Here is an 18,898-nt window from a genome sequence, read left to right as displayed (position 1 = left end):
TTATACACTCCAATAATAAAGTAAAGTTAGTCGATTCTTCGATTTTTGCAATTACTCTCTTGAATAATGAAATACAGAATTACATCACAGACTTTAAAGCATCACAAATTCATCGGTCTCTATATTACCATTTCATCTGTAAGTTGTTAAATAAATCAGTTAAAGGGTATAATTCGTCCACTGGTTATTTTTTGAGAGATTATAAAATCAATAACATGTATAATAAGACGCAACAACATGACAACAATTAACCTTCAGGGGTAAATAAAGGGTTCAGTGTGAATTTTTGTATTGGTTCCCGAGTCTAAAATACAGATTCGCAAATTCAAAAAGTTATACCTGAAGAATATCGGAGGTTACACCAGTCGAAACGTTGTGAAACTGACAACCAAGATAAGAATATTCCAAAAAAAATTACAAATTATCATTCCTTATCTCAAAGATTTTTGAAACATCATATACAGTATCGTGCTAAACTCGTTCATTTCAACTGTTACCATAATGGATTAACAAATTAAAATTTGGCTTCAAAAAATTAAATTCTCAAAAATTTCGATAAATTATATGCAGTATCGTGCTAAACACGTTCATTTAAACTGCCACTCAGTATAGTTAGGTTAACAAATCACAACTTGTGTTCAAAAAATAAATTATAAAAGATTCCGAAACATTATATACAGTATCGTGCAAAACTCGTTCATTTCAACTGCCACTATGCTTGGGCTAACGAATTAAAAGTTGGGCTCTAAAAAGTAAATTATAAAACATTCAGAAACATATACTGTATTGTGCTAAACTCGCTCATTTCAACTGACACTATATTTGGGTTAACGAATCTAAACTTGGACTCAAAAATTAAATTATAAAAGATTTCGAAGCAAAATATGGAAAAATCGATTGTAAATTTCCTTTATTCATAAAAAATAATCAGTTGGACTAGGACAGCAACATATTCTTTCCATTGTTTTTACACTCGAGTATATATCTGACACAGACACAATTAATCAACCGAGAACCACTTCACTCTACATAAAAACATAAAAGATATCAATGGATATATACCCGAGAGTTAAAACAAGGAAAAGAGTATCCTGTTGTCATAGCCCTAATAATCCGTATTCAAGAGAACATAGGAAAACCAATGAAAAACGACTTCTTGCTGTTATGTAATTAAAGTAATGATTTTAAAATAATAATTTTGAACCAAGAATAATATGATTCCAGATAAACTTACCAATTGTAGACTGTACTTCTGTACTTTGTTCTGCAAGAAGGCAATAGATAACTCTTAATATTTGTCTTTCAATTTCACTGGAATCAACTTACAAGTTATTAAAATTTTTATTCAGCTAAAATTCTATAATTATGTAAATCGCTTCAAATTCTATGATATTCAAATTTTATAATCAGGTGCTTCTGTTCAAATCCTGTAATTATATAAAGTAATTCAAATTCTATAATCCCCTTGAACTCGCAGATTGTAGATTGTACTTTTGCTGGCAAATTCAATGGAATTTAGGGAGTTCAAATTCTATAATTACGAAAATCAATCCAAATTCTATAATTACGAAAACCAATCCAAATTCTATAATTACGATAATCAGTTCAAATCCCATAATTACAAAAATCAGTTCAAATTTTATAATTACAAAAATATGTTCAAATTCTATAATTACGACAATCAGTTCAAATTCTATAATTACGAAAATCAATCCAAATACTATAATTACAATAATCAGTTCAAATTCTATAATTACGAAAATCAGTTCAAATTCTATAATTACGAAAATAAGTTCAAATTCTATAATTACGAAAATCAATTCAAATTCTATAATTACGAAAATCAATTCAAATACTATAATTACGAAAATCAATTCAAATACTATAATTACGAAAATCAATTCAAATACTATAATTACAATAAGCAATTCAAATACTATAATTACGATAATCAGTTCAAATTTTATAATTACGAAAATCAATTCAAATTCTATAACTACGAAAATCAGTTTAAATTCTATAATTAGGTAAATATGTTCAAATCCCTTAATTATTTAAGTCTGTTTAAGTTTTGTAATTACGTCAAATTCTATAATTATGCAAAACAATTCAAATTCTATAATTATGTAAATCTGCTCAAATCCTATAATTATGTAAAATAATTCAAATTCTATAATTATGCAAAATAATTCAAATTCTATAATATCCACTGAAACTTACCAATAGTTGTCTGTACTTCAGTAGTTTGTTCTGTAAGAAAACAATGAATAATCCATTATCTTTTTCTTGTAAATTAAAAAAACTAATTTCTAAGTATTTTTTAATATTTATTCGGTTCAAATTTTATAATTACGTAAATTAGTTCAAATTCTATAATTGTGCAAATTAGTTAAAATTCGTTAATGATATGCATTAGTCTAAATTTCATAATTATGTGAATTGCTTAAAACTCTATAATTGCATAAATCATATCAAATTCTATGAAAGATGAAATTTTAAAGATAAAAAAATGTATTCAAATTTCATAATTATGTAAATTTGTTCAAATTCTATAATATCCACACACTTACCTATTGTAGACTGTACTTCAGTACTTTGTTCTGTAAGAATGCAATGAATTTTTTAAAATATTTGTCTTACACATTAAAAGGAACTAATTTAAACATGATGTTTATATAGTTCAGATTCCATGACGAAGTAAATTGTTTTAAAATCTAAAATTATTTGAAACAGTTAAATTTCTTTAATAGTAAAAAATTAGTTCAAAGTATATGATTATGTGAATTAGTTATAACTTTATAAGCATGTAAATTTGCTGAAATTCTATAATTTTGTAAATCTGTTAAAATTCTGCAATTATGCAAATCTGCTTAAATTCTATAATTATGTAAATTTGCTTAAATTCTATAATTATGTAAATAAGTCTAAATATTCTAATTATGTATATTTGTTCGAATTCAGTATTTATGTAAATCATTTAAAATTCTATGATTATTTAAATATGTTAAATTTCAGACTATCCATAAAAAAACTTACCTATTGTAGATTGTATGTCAGTACTTTGTTCTGTAAGTATGCAATAAATGAATCTTAATTCTTCATCCAAATTCAGATTATATAATTATGTACATATTTCAAATTCTGTAATGTATTATCAATCTGCTCAAATTCTATAATTTAATGTAAATCTGTTCAAATTCTATATTTCTGTAAATCTGTTAAAATTTTATAATTTTATGAATCTGTTTAAATTCTATAATTATATGAATTTGCTCAAATGTATAATTATTCTTATAAACCTTCTCACTGTTATGTAATTAAGGTAGAGATTTTAAAATGTAATTTCTAATCCAGAATAATGTGATTACAGAGAGACTTACCAATTGTAGATTGTACTTCAGTACTTTGTTCTGAAAGAATGGAAATAAATATTTCTCAATCTTTTTTTGCAAATTAAAAAGAAAACATTTGCATTTTTAATAGTTTTTTCTTCCAGTCAAATTCTATAACTAGTAAACATGTTCAACTTTTATTATTAAAAAAAAATTCGCTCATACGATATAATTACAAAAATCAGTTCTAATTTTATAATCATATAAATTACTTCAAATTTTATAAATATATAAATTAGTTCGATTTCTATACTTATATAAATTCGTTCAATTTCAATACTTATATAAATTAGCTCAATTTCTATAATTATATAAATTACCTTAAATTTTATAATTACATAAATTAGTGTAAATTTTATAATTGTATAAATTAGTTCAAATTTAATTATTAAAAAAATCCGTTCAAAGGATATAATTACAAAAATCAGTTCAAATTCTATAATCAAGTAAATTAGTTCAAAGTTTATATTTATATAAATTAGTGCAATTTTATAATTATATAAATTAGTTAAAAAAATTTAATTATATGAATTTATTAAAATTCTATAATTATATAAATCAGTGCAAATTGTATAATTATATACATTATTTCAAGGTCTATAATTATATAAGTCGATTCAAATTCTATAATTATATAAATCAGTTCAAATTCTATAGTTACATAAATCCCTTCAAATTTTAGTATATAAATTAGTTCAAATTCTATAATTATTTAAGTTAGTTTAAATTCTGTAATTATATAATTCACTTCAAATTCTACGGGTAAAAAAATCAGTTCAAATTTATATCATACAATTGAAAGTAGGACCAAAACTAATAAGATATTTGTTCAATCAGATGTGAAATTTGCTTTTACTAAGAAATCACAGTAAAGAAAAATCGTGAATCCATGAAGTTTCAAAGATTGGCTCTTTTCATCAGAGAATAAACAGTTATATGAAATGTATCACTAATGAGCATAAATTTTAAATATTTGATACATTTTCAAATTTCAAAATTTATGCTTTTCAGTGATATGATTTTTATTAATGTTGATAAGAGCCTCTCTTTGAAAATCCATGGTTTAATGATTTTCTTTATTATAATTCTGGGTTCAATTTTTTGACGGATCAATAAATATTGTAATCTATTCAATATTGATTTTATCTTTAATTTTTTTTTTGTTTCTTAATAGTATTAAGATATTATGTGCCTTTGACAAGTTTCCAAACTTTTTTTTTTGTACAGGCATTTAAAATTGTTGTAGACTTTTGAAAATCCAGTATGTTATTGATATATAATTTACGAGATGACTAATTTTTATGATTTCAGGTTACAATGAACAGCTGCAACAGGAATTGGAATACACCCTACTAAAACCTGATTTTTACAGCTGGTGAATTTCAAAAATGCAATCTGAACATGAGGACAATTTAGCATCGGGATCACACGTTGTGTCGAATGCTTAGGTGACATTATTTGAACACGTGCGGGCTTGGAATAGTTTTATTTCTATTTTATGTTTTAAACTTGGAAAAATGCAAACGAAACGTATGGAATGCTTCAGACTGCTTTTGGACCATCTTGCATTGATCGAGCATCAGTTTTCTAGTGGCATAAGAGATTTAAGGAAGGCAGGGGGTCTGTGAGGGATGATGAGAGGTATAGGAGGAGTAAGGAAGTCAGAACATCAGAGTTGATTGGCCAAATAAAGAATTTCATGGATAAGAACCGTCATGTGTCTATAAAGACAATAAGTACAGAGTTTGATGTCAGTGTGGGAACTGTACACACAATTATTTGTAAGAAACTGAAGATGCGGAAGATTTGCACAAAGTTTGTTCTAAGGGTGCTCAGAGAAGATCATCCTTGTCACATGCTATTTGACCAAGATGGGTATCAAAATAGGTTCTCACTCTCTCCATAGAGTGAAGTTTGTCACTAGGGTGCTCAGAGAAGATCAAACTATTTGACCAATATGTGCATCATGACAGTTCCTCATCCTCCTTATAGTCCACACCTTGCTCCCTGTGACCTTTGGTTATTCCTTAAGCTCAAGGAAAACCTTAGAGGCTGTCGTTATGAGACAATTGAGATGAAAGAGGCTGTGACGAGGGTCAGTGACATGATCACACAAGAAGTTGTTGGAACGGTAAAACAAGTGCATTGCAGCTGGAGGAGATTACTTTGAAGAGGACTAGAGTTTCATGTGTGTACTATCAGTAAAAGTCCCAATACGAAAAAAGTCTGTAAATTTATTTAAGGCACCTTGTAATATTTATCTTTGTTATTTTAATCATATTTGAATGATATATAGGGTGTCCACAAAGTCTGGCTACATAATCTACAGGATGCTTCCACAAAGTCTGGCTACATAATGTAGCCAGACTTTGTGGACACACTCTCTCTCTCTCTCTCTCTATATATATATATATATATATATATATATATATATATATATATATATATATATATATATATATATATAATGCTCCCTATCTTGGGTTGAGCATAAGGAGAAGTGATATACAAACTGCCATTAGGATATTAAGCTACGCTCTTTGTGTAAACAAATCGGGTGCAGGCATTTGGACGATGTCAAAATATCGTTAATTTATTACCCATACAGCATCAATCGGAATAGCACAATGGTGAAAAGCCTTGACTGTCATTTGGGCGGTCGGGTTTCGATCATGGCTTGAGGCAGTTGCCTGTCTAGCAGCACTGATGAGCTGTGAAACAGCGAAACAGTACTGTATGTGGATGACTATATATATATATATATATATATATATATATATATATATATATATATATATATATATAATTTTTCTCCCTTTCTTAATCTCATTGAATCCCTATAAACTGTCACTAACTGTTAAATAACTGTTTTTATCCTGTTTGTTTCCTTTAATGCATTAACCTGCAAAATTTATTGTATATTTTGCAAACCTCTTCCCTATGATGAGAAGAATTGCATTTTTTGAAACTCCATGGAATAAGGTTTTCCTTGTTTTATTTGTACTTCTTGTCGAATAATTAAAATTTTGTATGCCTTCCTTAAGGGTTTATAAAGGTTTGGAAATTCTGAATAAATTTTAAATAACAAGATTTTATTTTATATATACATATATATATATATATATATATATATATATATATATATATATATATCATTTCACTTACCAGTTGCTGATGAGATTTGATGCTCTTGTTCTGCAGAAAAGGTAATAAATACAAATGTTACTTTTTTTACGAGAAGAATTATTTGTTTAAAGGCATTCCAAAGCATTAAAAGCAGCAGTTATAGGCATAAGAATTATTTTCTACTAAAAATTATCCCATCAGCAAACCAGTAGCGTAGCAAAGGAGAGGGAATGGTCCACGCTAGGCAGCACGTGCCAGGGGATTGGTATTTTGAGGGGGTAAGATTAACATTATAGTTTCTGGCTTTAGACAAACAGATACAAAATCTCTATCTATATAATTATAAAACTCAAATGACCTTGTAACGAGTGATGTAACCCACTTTCCAGTTCATGACATCCGGATGTGCCTGCGCGCATAAACATTAACTCATAACAATGTAAACAAATAAACACAAATCGCTTCTATTGCAGATTTTGACCTGTGCACTGAAATATTAACGTTATTATTTCGAAATTATTCAACTATTCTTTATTACATCTTCTATTTTTGTTTTTATATTTCGGAATTAGAATATGTTACTTGCAATTCGAAGCTGGTATCAGGCGAGATAAGAAAGAAAGAAGCAATTGCAGAATTTGTGCTATAAAAAAAAAATAAATAAATAAAAAAAATAAAATAAAACATCTAGTAATGTTTAACAATTGCGGCCAAAGAAAAGCATTAGAAAAAATTTCAAAAATTTTTATATCATTGTTTTTGTTAAATGTTATTGATAAATAGTATTAAATGCAGAATCATTCAGAATGAAACTTTGAGTTTCGTTTTTAGATAAACACGACATTAGGTCAAATTTATTAATATACAGCACGATCATGTTGACACACCGATTCTTGAAAGATCAGTGAAGTTAAGCAATGATAAGCCTGGCCAGTACCAGATGGATAACTATTTGGGAATGCTAGACACTGTGTGTGCTCTCCGCTTATCTCTGCATTGTTTCCGGTCGCCTTAACTTATATATACATATATATATATTATATTATATTATATATATATATATATATATATATTATATTATATATATATATATATATATATATATATATATATATATATATATTATATATATACATACTTGTAACTTAAAACGGTGCCGATTCAGGAGAGGTGCGGTTGGAGATTGTGCAACTCTTACCACAATAACTACATGTGCAGGTACCCGTCAGTGGATATCCATAGCCCGACAAGACTGAACTGAGGTAAAATTCGGTGGCCATTTTGTCTTGATTTAGTTAATTCACATAATGTTCGGCACATTTCGTTTTTTGATAAACACGACATCAGGTCAAATTCGGTGGCCATTTTGTCTTGATTTAGCTAATTAACATGATGTTTGACACATTTCGGTTTTTGATAAACACGACATCAGGTCAAATTCGGGGGCCATTTTGTCTTGATTTAGCTAATTCGCATAATGTCTGGCACATTTCGTTTTTTGATAAATGCGACATCAGGTCAAATTCGGTGGCCATTTTGTTTTGATTTAGCTAATTCCCGTTTCTTTTTCCTTTATTTGGATAAAAATTGTAAAGCATTAATAAATTGTGCAATTAGAAACAAATTTTCAGACAGACAGATACAAAATCTCCATTAGTAATCGGTATATACATATATAAACAAAGTGACAGTTAGCCACTCACCAGTGATAAGTTCCTCTTGGCGTCTATGCTCTGTTAAGAAGGAAGGAATCGTTATATTAATAACTCGTAAATATGTTCAAGCAAAATAAAATTTATATTTTCGTGTTGTATGCGTAATTAATGCAGCATATGACCTACAAACACCCGGGCACCCAGGCTAGTTGTTTAATAAAGGAGAAAAAAAGAAATGGCCACTATACTTTATTACATGACATCAGCAGGTCACGTGACTTTAATGGAACGGCCTTCTATTTATGTAAGCCGTGCTTGACTAGGTTAATATACGTGTTTACCGGTTCATTTTACCATATATAAAATGATGTATGCTCTAAATCAGTGGTTCTCAACCTTTTTTTACTCATGGACCCCTTTTCCCTTCTTTTTATCTTGGTGGACCCCTTCATAATATTGGTCATAAGACAATCTTCTATTTTTCACTAATATAAATTTTGAGGTTTTAATAATCAAAGAAATATTATATAATTAAGCTTTATTTTTAAATGAAAATTAATTTAATGCAAATAAAGTATTCAACAACAACTATAATAATTATGATAAGTTTTGTTATGTTTTGTCTGTGGACCCCCGGAAATATTCCATGGACCCCTAGTGTCCATGTGGACCCCGGTTGAGAAACCCTGCCTTAGACACTCGAGGATAGTGTCAAGTAGGCATTCAAGCTCTCCCCAGTAAGCATTCAAGCACTTTAATAAATATGTTAATTTACTGGGTAGTTTTTTTATTGTTTATATCCATTAGAAACGTTTAGAGAAATTTGAAGAATAAAATAAAATACGTATTGAATACGTTTGAAGCCAAATTATTATTATTATCAATAATAATAATAATAATAATAATAATAATAATCATCATCATCAAAATTAGAGTAATAATAATTCTTCACCAATATCTTGTATTACAATATTACAATGTTTCTTCCATGGTCAAGCCGATGGAGATCAGACAGTAGAAATTAAATTTTTAATAATAAAAACTATTCTGAGTTGGTTTTCTTCATGGACCACCAAAATATCGTTGTGGACCCCCATTCTGTTATATTTTGCCTGTGGACCCCCAGAAATATTCCATGGACCCCTAGGGTCCCCAGTTGAGAGCCCCTGGTGTAACAGATACGTTTTAATAAGTAAAAACTTGACGAAAACACTCACCTATAGAAGGACGGATTTCAGTTGTTTGTTCTGAGAAAAAAATAATAAAGAATTATATTATTATTTATTTATTTTTTGTAAATTTGGAAATAAATATTTATTAAATAGAAAACTGAATAGTTATCCATGGATATGTTTTTAGCCATGACTGCGATTCACCAGTATGGCTGACTATTAGTGATGGGACGATTCCAATATTTTTCCTGATTCCGATACAATTGCCGATTCCAGTACAATTACTGATTCCGATTTTTTAAAAATCTCTAATTATTTAACAATAAGATTGTTATTTTCCCCGATTTTCGTAAAAACACATGTTAATTATGCAGATATTTTCCTAAACATCAAAATACACTTGTGGAGGATGATCTATCGATTTTAGTTTTACTGGTATTTTAAAATCAATAAATATTTATTATTTTTTCATTATTACCAGCAATGGAAGACTTTACTTTAAACAAAATCAAATAAAAAAGACAAAAGGATCGCTTTGGCATCGGAAAATAGGCATCAATACCGATACCGATGGCCCCAAATCTTCCAATTTTTCTGATTCCTCGATTCCGATTAATCGTCCCAACACTACTGATTATGGAAGCATTCGAAACCTCGACCACAAAGACTCTAGTTAAGCACTTTCTTGGCCTTTTGGTCAAGATCAAAGTGTAGTATCTGTTTTTCAGATGCTGCAGGCTATGACTAGCTATGACTAGCAAAGACCAGATGTGGGGGCAACCCCACATGGTTGACCTTTAACCAGCTCCCATTTCCCACCTCTCGGGAGCTGGTCCCCTTTTTCCCTTCCCCCTCCCTTCACTCCTCACATTAAAAATTGGCCTTGTGCCTAATTTGCTCGGTGGGGGAGCAAATAAATACCATCTGTTCTTCAGATGCTGCACTTCTATTTCTTGTTCTCTTCCGGTGGAGGAGAAATCCTTCACGCCTGAGACAATTTTTATTTTTGTACCTTTTCTCCGCGTTAAAAAACGACCCTGGTGTCTAACTCTGTCCCGTGGGGAGGCATAGTAAATAGGTACAATTATCATGTCTAAGATACGTGATGAGTTTTTTTCTATATAAATATTTTGGTTATTTTCTTGTTTGTGGTTGGTGATACTTGCAGCTTCATTCAAGATTACGATAATGCATTACTTAAGGACTCGAAATACAGAGTTCACTCCCTTACATACATTATGTCACCCCCTATATTTAAGAAAGTATATAAAAATACATTTATGGCATTAAGCAACACAAAAACTTTTTTCTTTCTCTCCCGCGAGGGATCATCAAACAAAGTACACTTCACTAAATATATATTATCATTATTTGTAAATTTGAAAATAAATAGATATTAAATAGCAGACTGAATATAGATATCCTTTGCCTGTTGGCATTTTTATACTCTAATATATACTGTATTTGGGGGTAATTGCGCCAACTAAAAAATGGTGCTCTTTATATGCGTCGTTGCCAAAAGAGTTCTTTTACTAGTTGGGGCAATTACCCAGGACTTTGTGCTATTACCCCAAAGTACAGTATAACTTGATTACTCGTATATATCCACACTCAAATGTTAAGCTCAATGGATATTAGAAGTTTAAACTCTACGAATATCCAATTCCAGAGCAGTCAGAAATTTATATAAACAAATATATGGAGCTCTCGGACAATCGACAATGCGTTACATTGAGATTGTGTTTGCTTTAAGAGAGTGCCGAATGATAACCGAGAGGTAAGGAGTGTTAACTGTTGTTTAGACGGCCGGGTTTTGATCATGGCTTAAGGCACTTGCTTGTTTAGCCACACTGAAGAGCTGTGAGAGAGCGAAATAATGTGTGCCTACGGATGATTATATATATATATATATATATATATATGTATATGTATATATATATATATACACTATCGTATAAACTGCATATGTTAAATGCTTACAATAAATAATGTTGATCAGCATTGGATTTTTTTCAAGTTTTCTATCTTCGGTCAGTAAATAGAACTCTTTCTAAACTGAGATAATTTTTACTTTTGTTCCCATCAAGAATGAACTTTTAGGGGAGGTTGTACTTTCTCAAGATAAAAAATCCCTTAAAAAACTATTAAACTGCAGAAGTGAAATAACAAACAAATGTTTATACACAGAATAAACTTTTATAATACATAAAAAAAATTAGATTAAATTAAAATTAAACTAAATGAACACATAATGATCTGTAGTCGAATGCTGTACCACTGAGCAAATGACAATAATTCTGGTTTTTTTTTTTGGTTTTTTTGTTAAGAAATGATTTGCTGAGATTTTATTATCTCCCTCGGCTAGTGTACCGTAAAATATTCGCCTGTAAACATTCCTTTCTTATCTATAAAAGAAAGATCAGGTTTTTTCGATACCTATCAGATAAACTTTTGTACAAAACGGACATATAAATTAGCTTTGTGTGAAATTTGCAAAAGATAGGCTCAACCGTTTCGGAACCTATGAGGAAGAAACTCGCACACACAAAATGACTTTTATATAATAGAGATTATCTTACATTTTCAAAAATAAAAATATTTATATTTTATGTAAGACTCACCAGTTTTTGTCGATATTTCAAATTCTTGCTCTGCAGAGAATGTATAAATATGATAAATTACAAATTAATACAAATTAAATGTGATTTTTTATTATTTTTTAAAATTATAATTGAAAAATTTGGATTTGACGATTCGGTACTGATCCAGACCTTGGCCACAAGGTCGCGTCTGCATTTTCTGTCAGATTACAGAAATATTCCTGGAAAAAGCCGATGCGAACAACGGCCAGATGATAAAGTTCAAACGTTGAAGACAAAACTCAAAAAACAGGAAGATAATACTCGTCGTAATTATATGGAAAGAAATATATTTTTTGCGAGAAAAGTAGATTTTAAAATATTTTTTTCACCAAATGTTTCAAAGAAATACATTTTTTTCGACGAAAACATGGAAACAAAAATCAATTTTTGTTTTTTTCATGGAAAATGTCTAAAGTTTTGTTTTTCTTTTTTTTTTTTGCAAGAAAAATTTCAATGAAACAAATATTTTACTTTTTGTAAAGACGTGAACAATTTTGTTTTCATTGAAACAAATTACAATCGAAAACATTTTGTTTTCCAAGAAACGTATCAGAAAAGTATATTTTTTTCCTATTAAACAACTATAATCGAAAACATTTTTTTTCCCCTATTAACGAAAATATCGTCTGCTGAAAACAGAATACTGATTGGCTAAACGGATCGACTTTTTTCAGCTGCTTGTCCAGCAACTTACCGTAAACTACTGGACGATGGCAACATGACCTTGAGTAAAGTTCTGGACCAGTACCGACGCTTGAAACTATTTTTCATATATCGGGCGTTAAAATGTCCGAATCCATCCGCCTTTAAATTCTCATCAAATTGATTATACGCCATTTATATTCACTATTGAAAAATTAAAAGTTCCCATATGGAAAAAGGGTTTTCAAAAAGTTTTCACAGAATTAAAAAGTGCAATACGAAGGACGCTTTAAAAGTAATGCCTCCTATTTTTATTCTGCCCGAATGGTTTGGTTGTTTTGTTTTACGGCATATCAACCATTTTTGGGTCATTTAATGCCGAATCCAATTATTCTGAAAATATTATTTATATTGCATCCAGTTATTTTGTAGAAGGTTTTTATTCTTTAAGCTTTTTGTATCTTCAATCGCTAGTTTGTAGTGTTTGGTTTGGTTTCGTTGTTTTGTAGTGGATTTTATCGTTTTTGTTTCCTGCTCTGCAGAACATGAATGAGTTTTGCAATGGGAGAGGAAAAAAGGGTTACAGTATTAATGTTTGGTACGTTTTAAGTTAGGAAACCAGTCAGGAAGTGGGGCAGATAGAAAGAAAAGAGGGAAATGGGGAGAAGGAAAAAAAAAGGGGGAAAAGGGTGGCTTGTTGTTTTTGGTTTTGCAGAACATAAATTTTGCAAAAGGAAGCAGAAAAACAAAACGCATCAATGTTAGGTGCATTTCGTCTCAGGATTGGTTGGTTGTTTTTGTTTTACGGCATATCAACCCTTTTCAGGTTATTTAATGCCGAATCCAGTTTTTTAACCTTGAAGTAGTTTTTTTGGGGTTTTTTTTTAGCTCCTTACAGTAAGTAGCATCAGGCTTTGTCTGGAGCGATACCCCCCCCCCCCAAAAAAAAAAAAAAATTGTCGGTTAAACATCTGTTTTACATGCTGCCATTAATTTTAGAAATTGATTCCCAAACTAACGTTTTTTTTTTTGACTCCTTTGGCATTGGTTCACCCGATTTCTTATAGTTTGGTTGTTTTATGGCATATCAACCCTTTTCGGGTCATTTAATGCTGAATCCAATTATTTTGGAAATAGTATTCATATTGCATCCAGTTATTTTGTAGAAGGTTTTTATTCTTCAAGCTCTTTGTATCCACAATCGCTAGTTTGTAGTGTTTGGTTTGGTTGTTTTATAGTAGATTTTATCGTTTTTGTTCCCTCGCCTGCAGAACATGAATGAGTTTTGCAATGGGAGAGAGATGTTTTGTACATTTTAAGTTAGGAAACCTGTCAAAAAGTGGGAAGATAGAAAGAGAAAGTGGGGAAAAAGAAAAAGTGTGTGGGGGGGGATTGTTGCTTTCGGTTTTGCAGAACATGATTAAGTTTTGCAAAAGGAAGTAGAAAAACAAAAAAGCATCAACGTTAGGTGCATTTCGTCTCAGGAAGCCAATATCTTCAGACAGCCCGATCTGGTAGCATCAGCTGCCCGAATGAATCAAAGGGACTACATATTGCATTGTTATGATGACTGAATGCATGTATTCATCACCTGAACGTTTCATCTCTCTGTTGCAGATATTGACGGTGTGAAACCCCAAGAAAGCAACAGCTGTCAATGACGTGCGCCAGAAGCATGGATACATCATTGAATTAATCTATGCAAAAAAAAAAAAAAAAAAAAACTGAACTGAACTGAACAACATTAACCAGCACCTGTTGAACGCTTGCGAAACCGCTGCTGTTGATGTAAGTACAGTTAGGAGATGGGCTCGTCGATTTCAGAGTTGCGACAGAGATGTGAGTGACAAAGGGCGTTTCGGACTTTTACGATGAAAGCATCCAAAGAGACTGGCAGAAGTGCATTGAAAATGGTAATGACTATGCAGAAAAATACATTCTAGAGCAGAAAAGGGTGCTCGTTTTAAGGGCACTACTCTCGTCTTAGGTTTTTAGTTAAAAATAGGAGGCCTACCTTTGGAAAGACCCTCGTAATCTATAGATTATAAATGTCTTATAGAATGGTTTTTAAAAGCACGTCGCAAAGCATAAGAATTATAAGAGTGAAATTAGTATTGTCTTATAAACGGCTTATAAAAACTTTCTTGAAGCAAACTATTTATAAAAATGAATGAAGTAATATATTATAGATGGTTTATAAAAAATTTCAAAAATTATAAAAAATGTAAAAGTGAAATAAACAATGTATTATAAAATTCCTATGAAAGTATAAACATTATGAAAGTGAAATAAACAATGTATTATAAAATGCCTATGAAAGTATAAACATTATGAAAGCGAATCAAGCAATCTTTAAAAAGCGGCTTATACGCGAAAGAAAGAACAATGTATTCAAAGCGGCTCATAAAAATAGTTAAAAAAGGCAAGCTATTATAAACGGCTTATAAAAAGTAAAAAAAAAAAAACCTGTCATAAGATATAAGGATTATAAAAACGAATTAACATAATAAATGATTTATAAAATTAAATTCACAAATTATAAGAATTATAAAAGCGAAATAAGCAATGTATAAAGACGGGCTTATAAAAGGTGAAATAAATTATTATAAACGGCTTATAAAAATAAGAAAGAAAGCAATGTATTAAAAAATGTCTCATAAAATAGTTTAAAAAAAAAAAGAAATGAACGACCAATAAAAAGGTGAATAAAAACGAATCAAGAAATATATTATAGATGGTTTATAAAAAGCAATTGCACAAATTATAAGAAATTTGAAAACGAAAAAAGCAATGTATTATAAAATGCCTATAAACGTGTTTTCAGACAAATTCTAGGAATTATAAGCTTTCACAATATATTAAGTATTCAAAAATTAAATAAACAATTATAAACAAATTATGAAATAAAAAAAAACTTTTATTAAGTATAAGCATTATAAAAGCGAATTAAACAACCTTTAAAAACAGGCTTACAAACGAAAAAAAATGTTCAAAACAGCTAAAAGAATAGTTTTTAGAAATGTATTATAAACAGTATATAAAAAGTGAAAAAAACAATATGATGTCTAATAAACGGATTATAAAAACTTTAAAAAATATACGAATGATAAAAACGAATATATTATGAATGATTTATAAAATAAATTCACAAATTATAAGAATTATAAAGCGATATAAGCAATGCATAAAGACGAAGGTAAAAAAAAATACAAACGACTTATAAAAAGCGAAGTAATTGAACCATTGAAAATGTCGCATAAAATAGTTTAAAAAGGCCATTAATTATAAGGTTTATAATGTATTATAAACGTCGTGTAAAAAACCCCAACTTATTCACAATATCAGAATTAGCTCGATCCGCACAGAAATTTTTCCATCACTTGTTGGGAATTGGGTATGGAAAAGTGCTGACTGATCTGAGTTAAGGGCGAAATTCTTTGACTCTTAACTTCTGTAATTTTATTACATCAAAAGAAGAATTGGTTAAAAAGATTTTCCCAGATATTCAAATTAATTATATGAATTCCACTTGACTGAGTGAACGAGCTATTCTTGCAGCTCAATACAAAGACGTCCATGAACTTAACGCTATTATTCAACGTAAAATTCCAAGTGAGGTAGTCACATACAAATCCATCGACGCTGTTGTGGAAGCAGATAAAGTGGTTAATTATCCAACAGCTAGATTTGCCAGGGATGCCACCGCATGTACTGCAACTGATAATTGGCATACTAATTATCCTGTTGTGAAATATAGACCAATCCAAGCTTTGCAATGGCACATGGCTTGCAGTAAAAAAAAAAAAAAAATTAACAAACAATATCATAGAAATAACAATCTTAATAGGACCTTTCACAGGTGAAGATATCTTCATTCCACGCATTCTTATGATTCCACCGGATACACCATTACACTTTAGGAAATTGCACTTTCCAATTTTATTGTCGTTCGCAATAATTATCAACAAAGTACAGGGAACAATCTTTACAATTGAGTGACTTACAGTTACACACTGACTGTTTTTTCACATAGCAATTTATGTTACGTTTTCAAGAATCACCAAAAAAAAAAAATCTCTATATCAGCTAAGAAAATGGAACAAAAAAAACTGTGTACCCATACTGAATGGGACAGTAAACCTATAAGAAACATGCATTTCCTCTTTTTCCGTTGCGCCAATTTGAGCGAAAGCAACGCGTGGAAGGGTACAGCTAGTGTATTATAAACGTCGTGTAAAAAAAAAAAACTTATTCACAATATCAGAATTATAAAAACGAAAAAAAGCAATGTGTTATAAACGGCATATGCAAGAGATTTTGCTAAGTAAGATAATTACAAAAACAAACTAAAAACGGATTACAAATTTGATTTGTATCAAGGTTACGTATAGGCAGAGAACATTCCAAGTCACATTGTCCAATGGTTTTATTCACGCAGAGATTGAAGACAATACGCACCAATTACTGCTGGAAAAGAGTTTAAATCAAATCCAATATGTGGGAGAATAGCTAGCTCTCACTGTTATTCAGCTAAAATATACCTATATATATATATACACATATATACATATAATTATAAAGCTCAAATGACCTTGTAACGGTGTATGTAACCCACTTTCCGGTTCACGACATCCAGTTGCGCATGCGCACATGACCTGTGCACTGAAATATTAACGTTATTATTTCGAAACTATTATTTAACATGGGAATACAGAAATGAACTATGTAAAAAAAAACAAAAAAAAAAGCAGATATATCAAAATTTGAATTTAACTATAATAAGTATTATGGTATCTGTTCAGTGCACATTTACCTATAAATATGGCCAACCATATATATTATAATTCAGTAACTGTAAAAAATTTTTTTTTTTTAAATAATCAATTATAATAAACAGAACGACTCATAGAAATCTATCTGTATTCTTTTTTCATTTTAATATACTTTTATAGAAATGTTTCTGTTATGTAAAAAAAAAACCCTATTTTCTTTATGTCACAAGTGTCACGCTCATACATGAATTCCATAGCTAATATAACATATTGACCCAACGGGTCACGGGTAGTCTAGTATATATATATTTCTGTAGAAAATTGTTTTATTCACTTATATTTCATTTTTATATATACCAATCCTTATTTAAAAAGCTCAATGTAATTACAGAGCATATAATGAATAAATGACAAAAGTCTATATTCCAAATTTCATGATGTTGACCATCTTACAATTTATTCTTTTAAGTTGACATTTATCCTTATTGATAGTATCTGTTTCGTAGCACAAAATCAATCACTTAATTATTATATCAATCAGTGAATCTATTATACCCTTAACTCATCAGAAGAAATAGCAACAATCAATCCGTCAAAAGGAAATAAAACGCATTTTGACATGATTAAAAAATCTAAAAATTGGAAGAGAAGCTGCAAATACCTTATTATTAAGGGCAAAATAGATTCATTGATTGTATAATAATTAAGTGAATGATTTTGTGCTACGAAACATACTGTCAAGAAGTGTAAATGTAAACTGAATTAAAGGAATAAATTGCAAGATGGTCACCATTATGGAAATTGTAATATAGACTTTTTCATTTATTCATTATATATATATATATATATATATATATATATATATATATATATAGTATAAATTCATTTATTTATACAAAAATTATTTTCTACATATGTGCGTACATGATTCAGTACATAACACTAGGTCTTCAGGCCAAATACTGCAGAGTTAAACTTAATGGCAAAGAATGCTGTGCTTTGTAAGGCCCATCAAGTGAAACATGTGTGCACACATGGAGCCGATAATCCTTACTTATATATAAAAGGCATTTTGTATGTGTGTGTGTGTGAAAGAGAGAAAGAGTTCCCTGTGGACTCCGAAACGACTGGATCTATTTTTTTTCTTAATTTTACACAAATTTACTTGATGTGTCTGGAAGTGTTCTTAGATAAGTTTTGTATCAGAATACCCCTGAATAAACATAATAAATCGATAATCGAACACACAGAAACGTTCCACAAAGTATAATAAGTGTAAAAACTAAATGAGCAACTAACTATAAGCAGTTTTCATGAGTCTCAAATATTCTTGCTAATAATAAGATATAGAAGTAATTAAAAGAAATAAATAGGCTAATATTTATTTAAAAAATACTTGACTGGTTATTAGTTAATACAGATACACAAAATACTCTCTCTCTCTCTCTCTCTCTATCTATCTATCTGTCTGTTTCCCTTGTAAGCATGACATTATTT

General features: G+C 29.7%; 1 protein-coding gene across 1 annotated transcript in view; it reads right to left on the bottom strand.

Moving 5' to 3' along the window:
* The window catches only part of LOC145268689 (uncharacterized), a 1,072,728-nt gene that overhangs the window by 380,138 nt on the left and 673,692 nt on the right, over nucleotides 1-18,898 (bottom strand). The window contains exons 141-149 of the mRNA XM_080124201.1: nucleotides 11,967-11,996; nucleotides 9,391-9,420; nucleotides 8,222-8,251; nucleotides 6,558-6,587; nucleotides 3,381-3,410; nucleotides 3,037-3,066; nucleotides 2,571-2,600; nucleotides 2,221-2,250; nucleotides 1,235-1,264 (exon numbers count right to left, since the gene is read on the bottom strand). Coding sequence (XP_079980327.1) covers nucleotides 1,235-1,264; nucleotides 2,221-2,250; nucleotides 2,571-2,600; nucleotides 3,037-3,066; nucleotides 3,381-3,410; nucleotides 6,558-6,587; nucleotides 8,222-8,251; nucleotides 9,391-9,420; nucleotides 11,967-11,996 — 270 coding nt within the window. The remainder of the gene's footprint in view (nucleotides 1-1,234; nucleotides 1,265-2,220; nucleotides 2,251-2,570; nucleotides 2,601-3,036; nucleotides 3,067-3,380; nucleotides 3,411-6,557; nucleotides 6,588-8,221; nucleotides 8,252-9,390; nucleotides 9,421-11,966; nucleotides 11,997-18,898) is intronic.

This window comes from Euprymna scolopes, chromosome 44 (genome assembly GCF_053919585.1).
Source record: "Euprymna scolopes isolate OS-2025 chromosome 44, ASM5391958v1, whole genome shotgun sequence".
In the NCBI taxonomy this organism is placed as follows: domain Eukaryota; kingdom Metazoa; phylum Mollusca; class Cephalopoda; order Sepiida; family Sepiolidae; genus Euprymna; species Euprymna scolopes.
The sequence above is the reverse complement of the archived record's forward strand: the minus strand, read 5'-3'. Positions and strand labels throughout refer to the sequence as shown.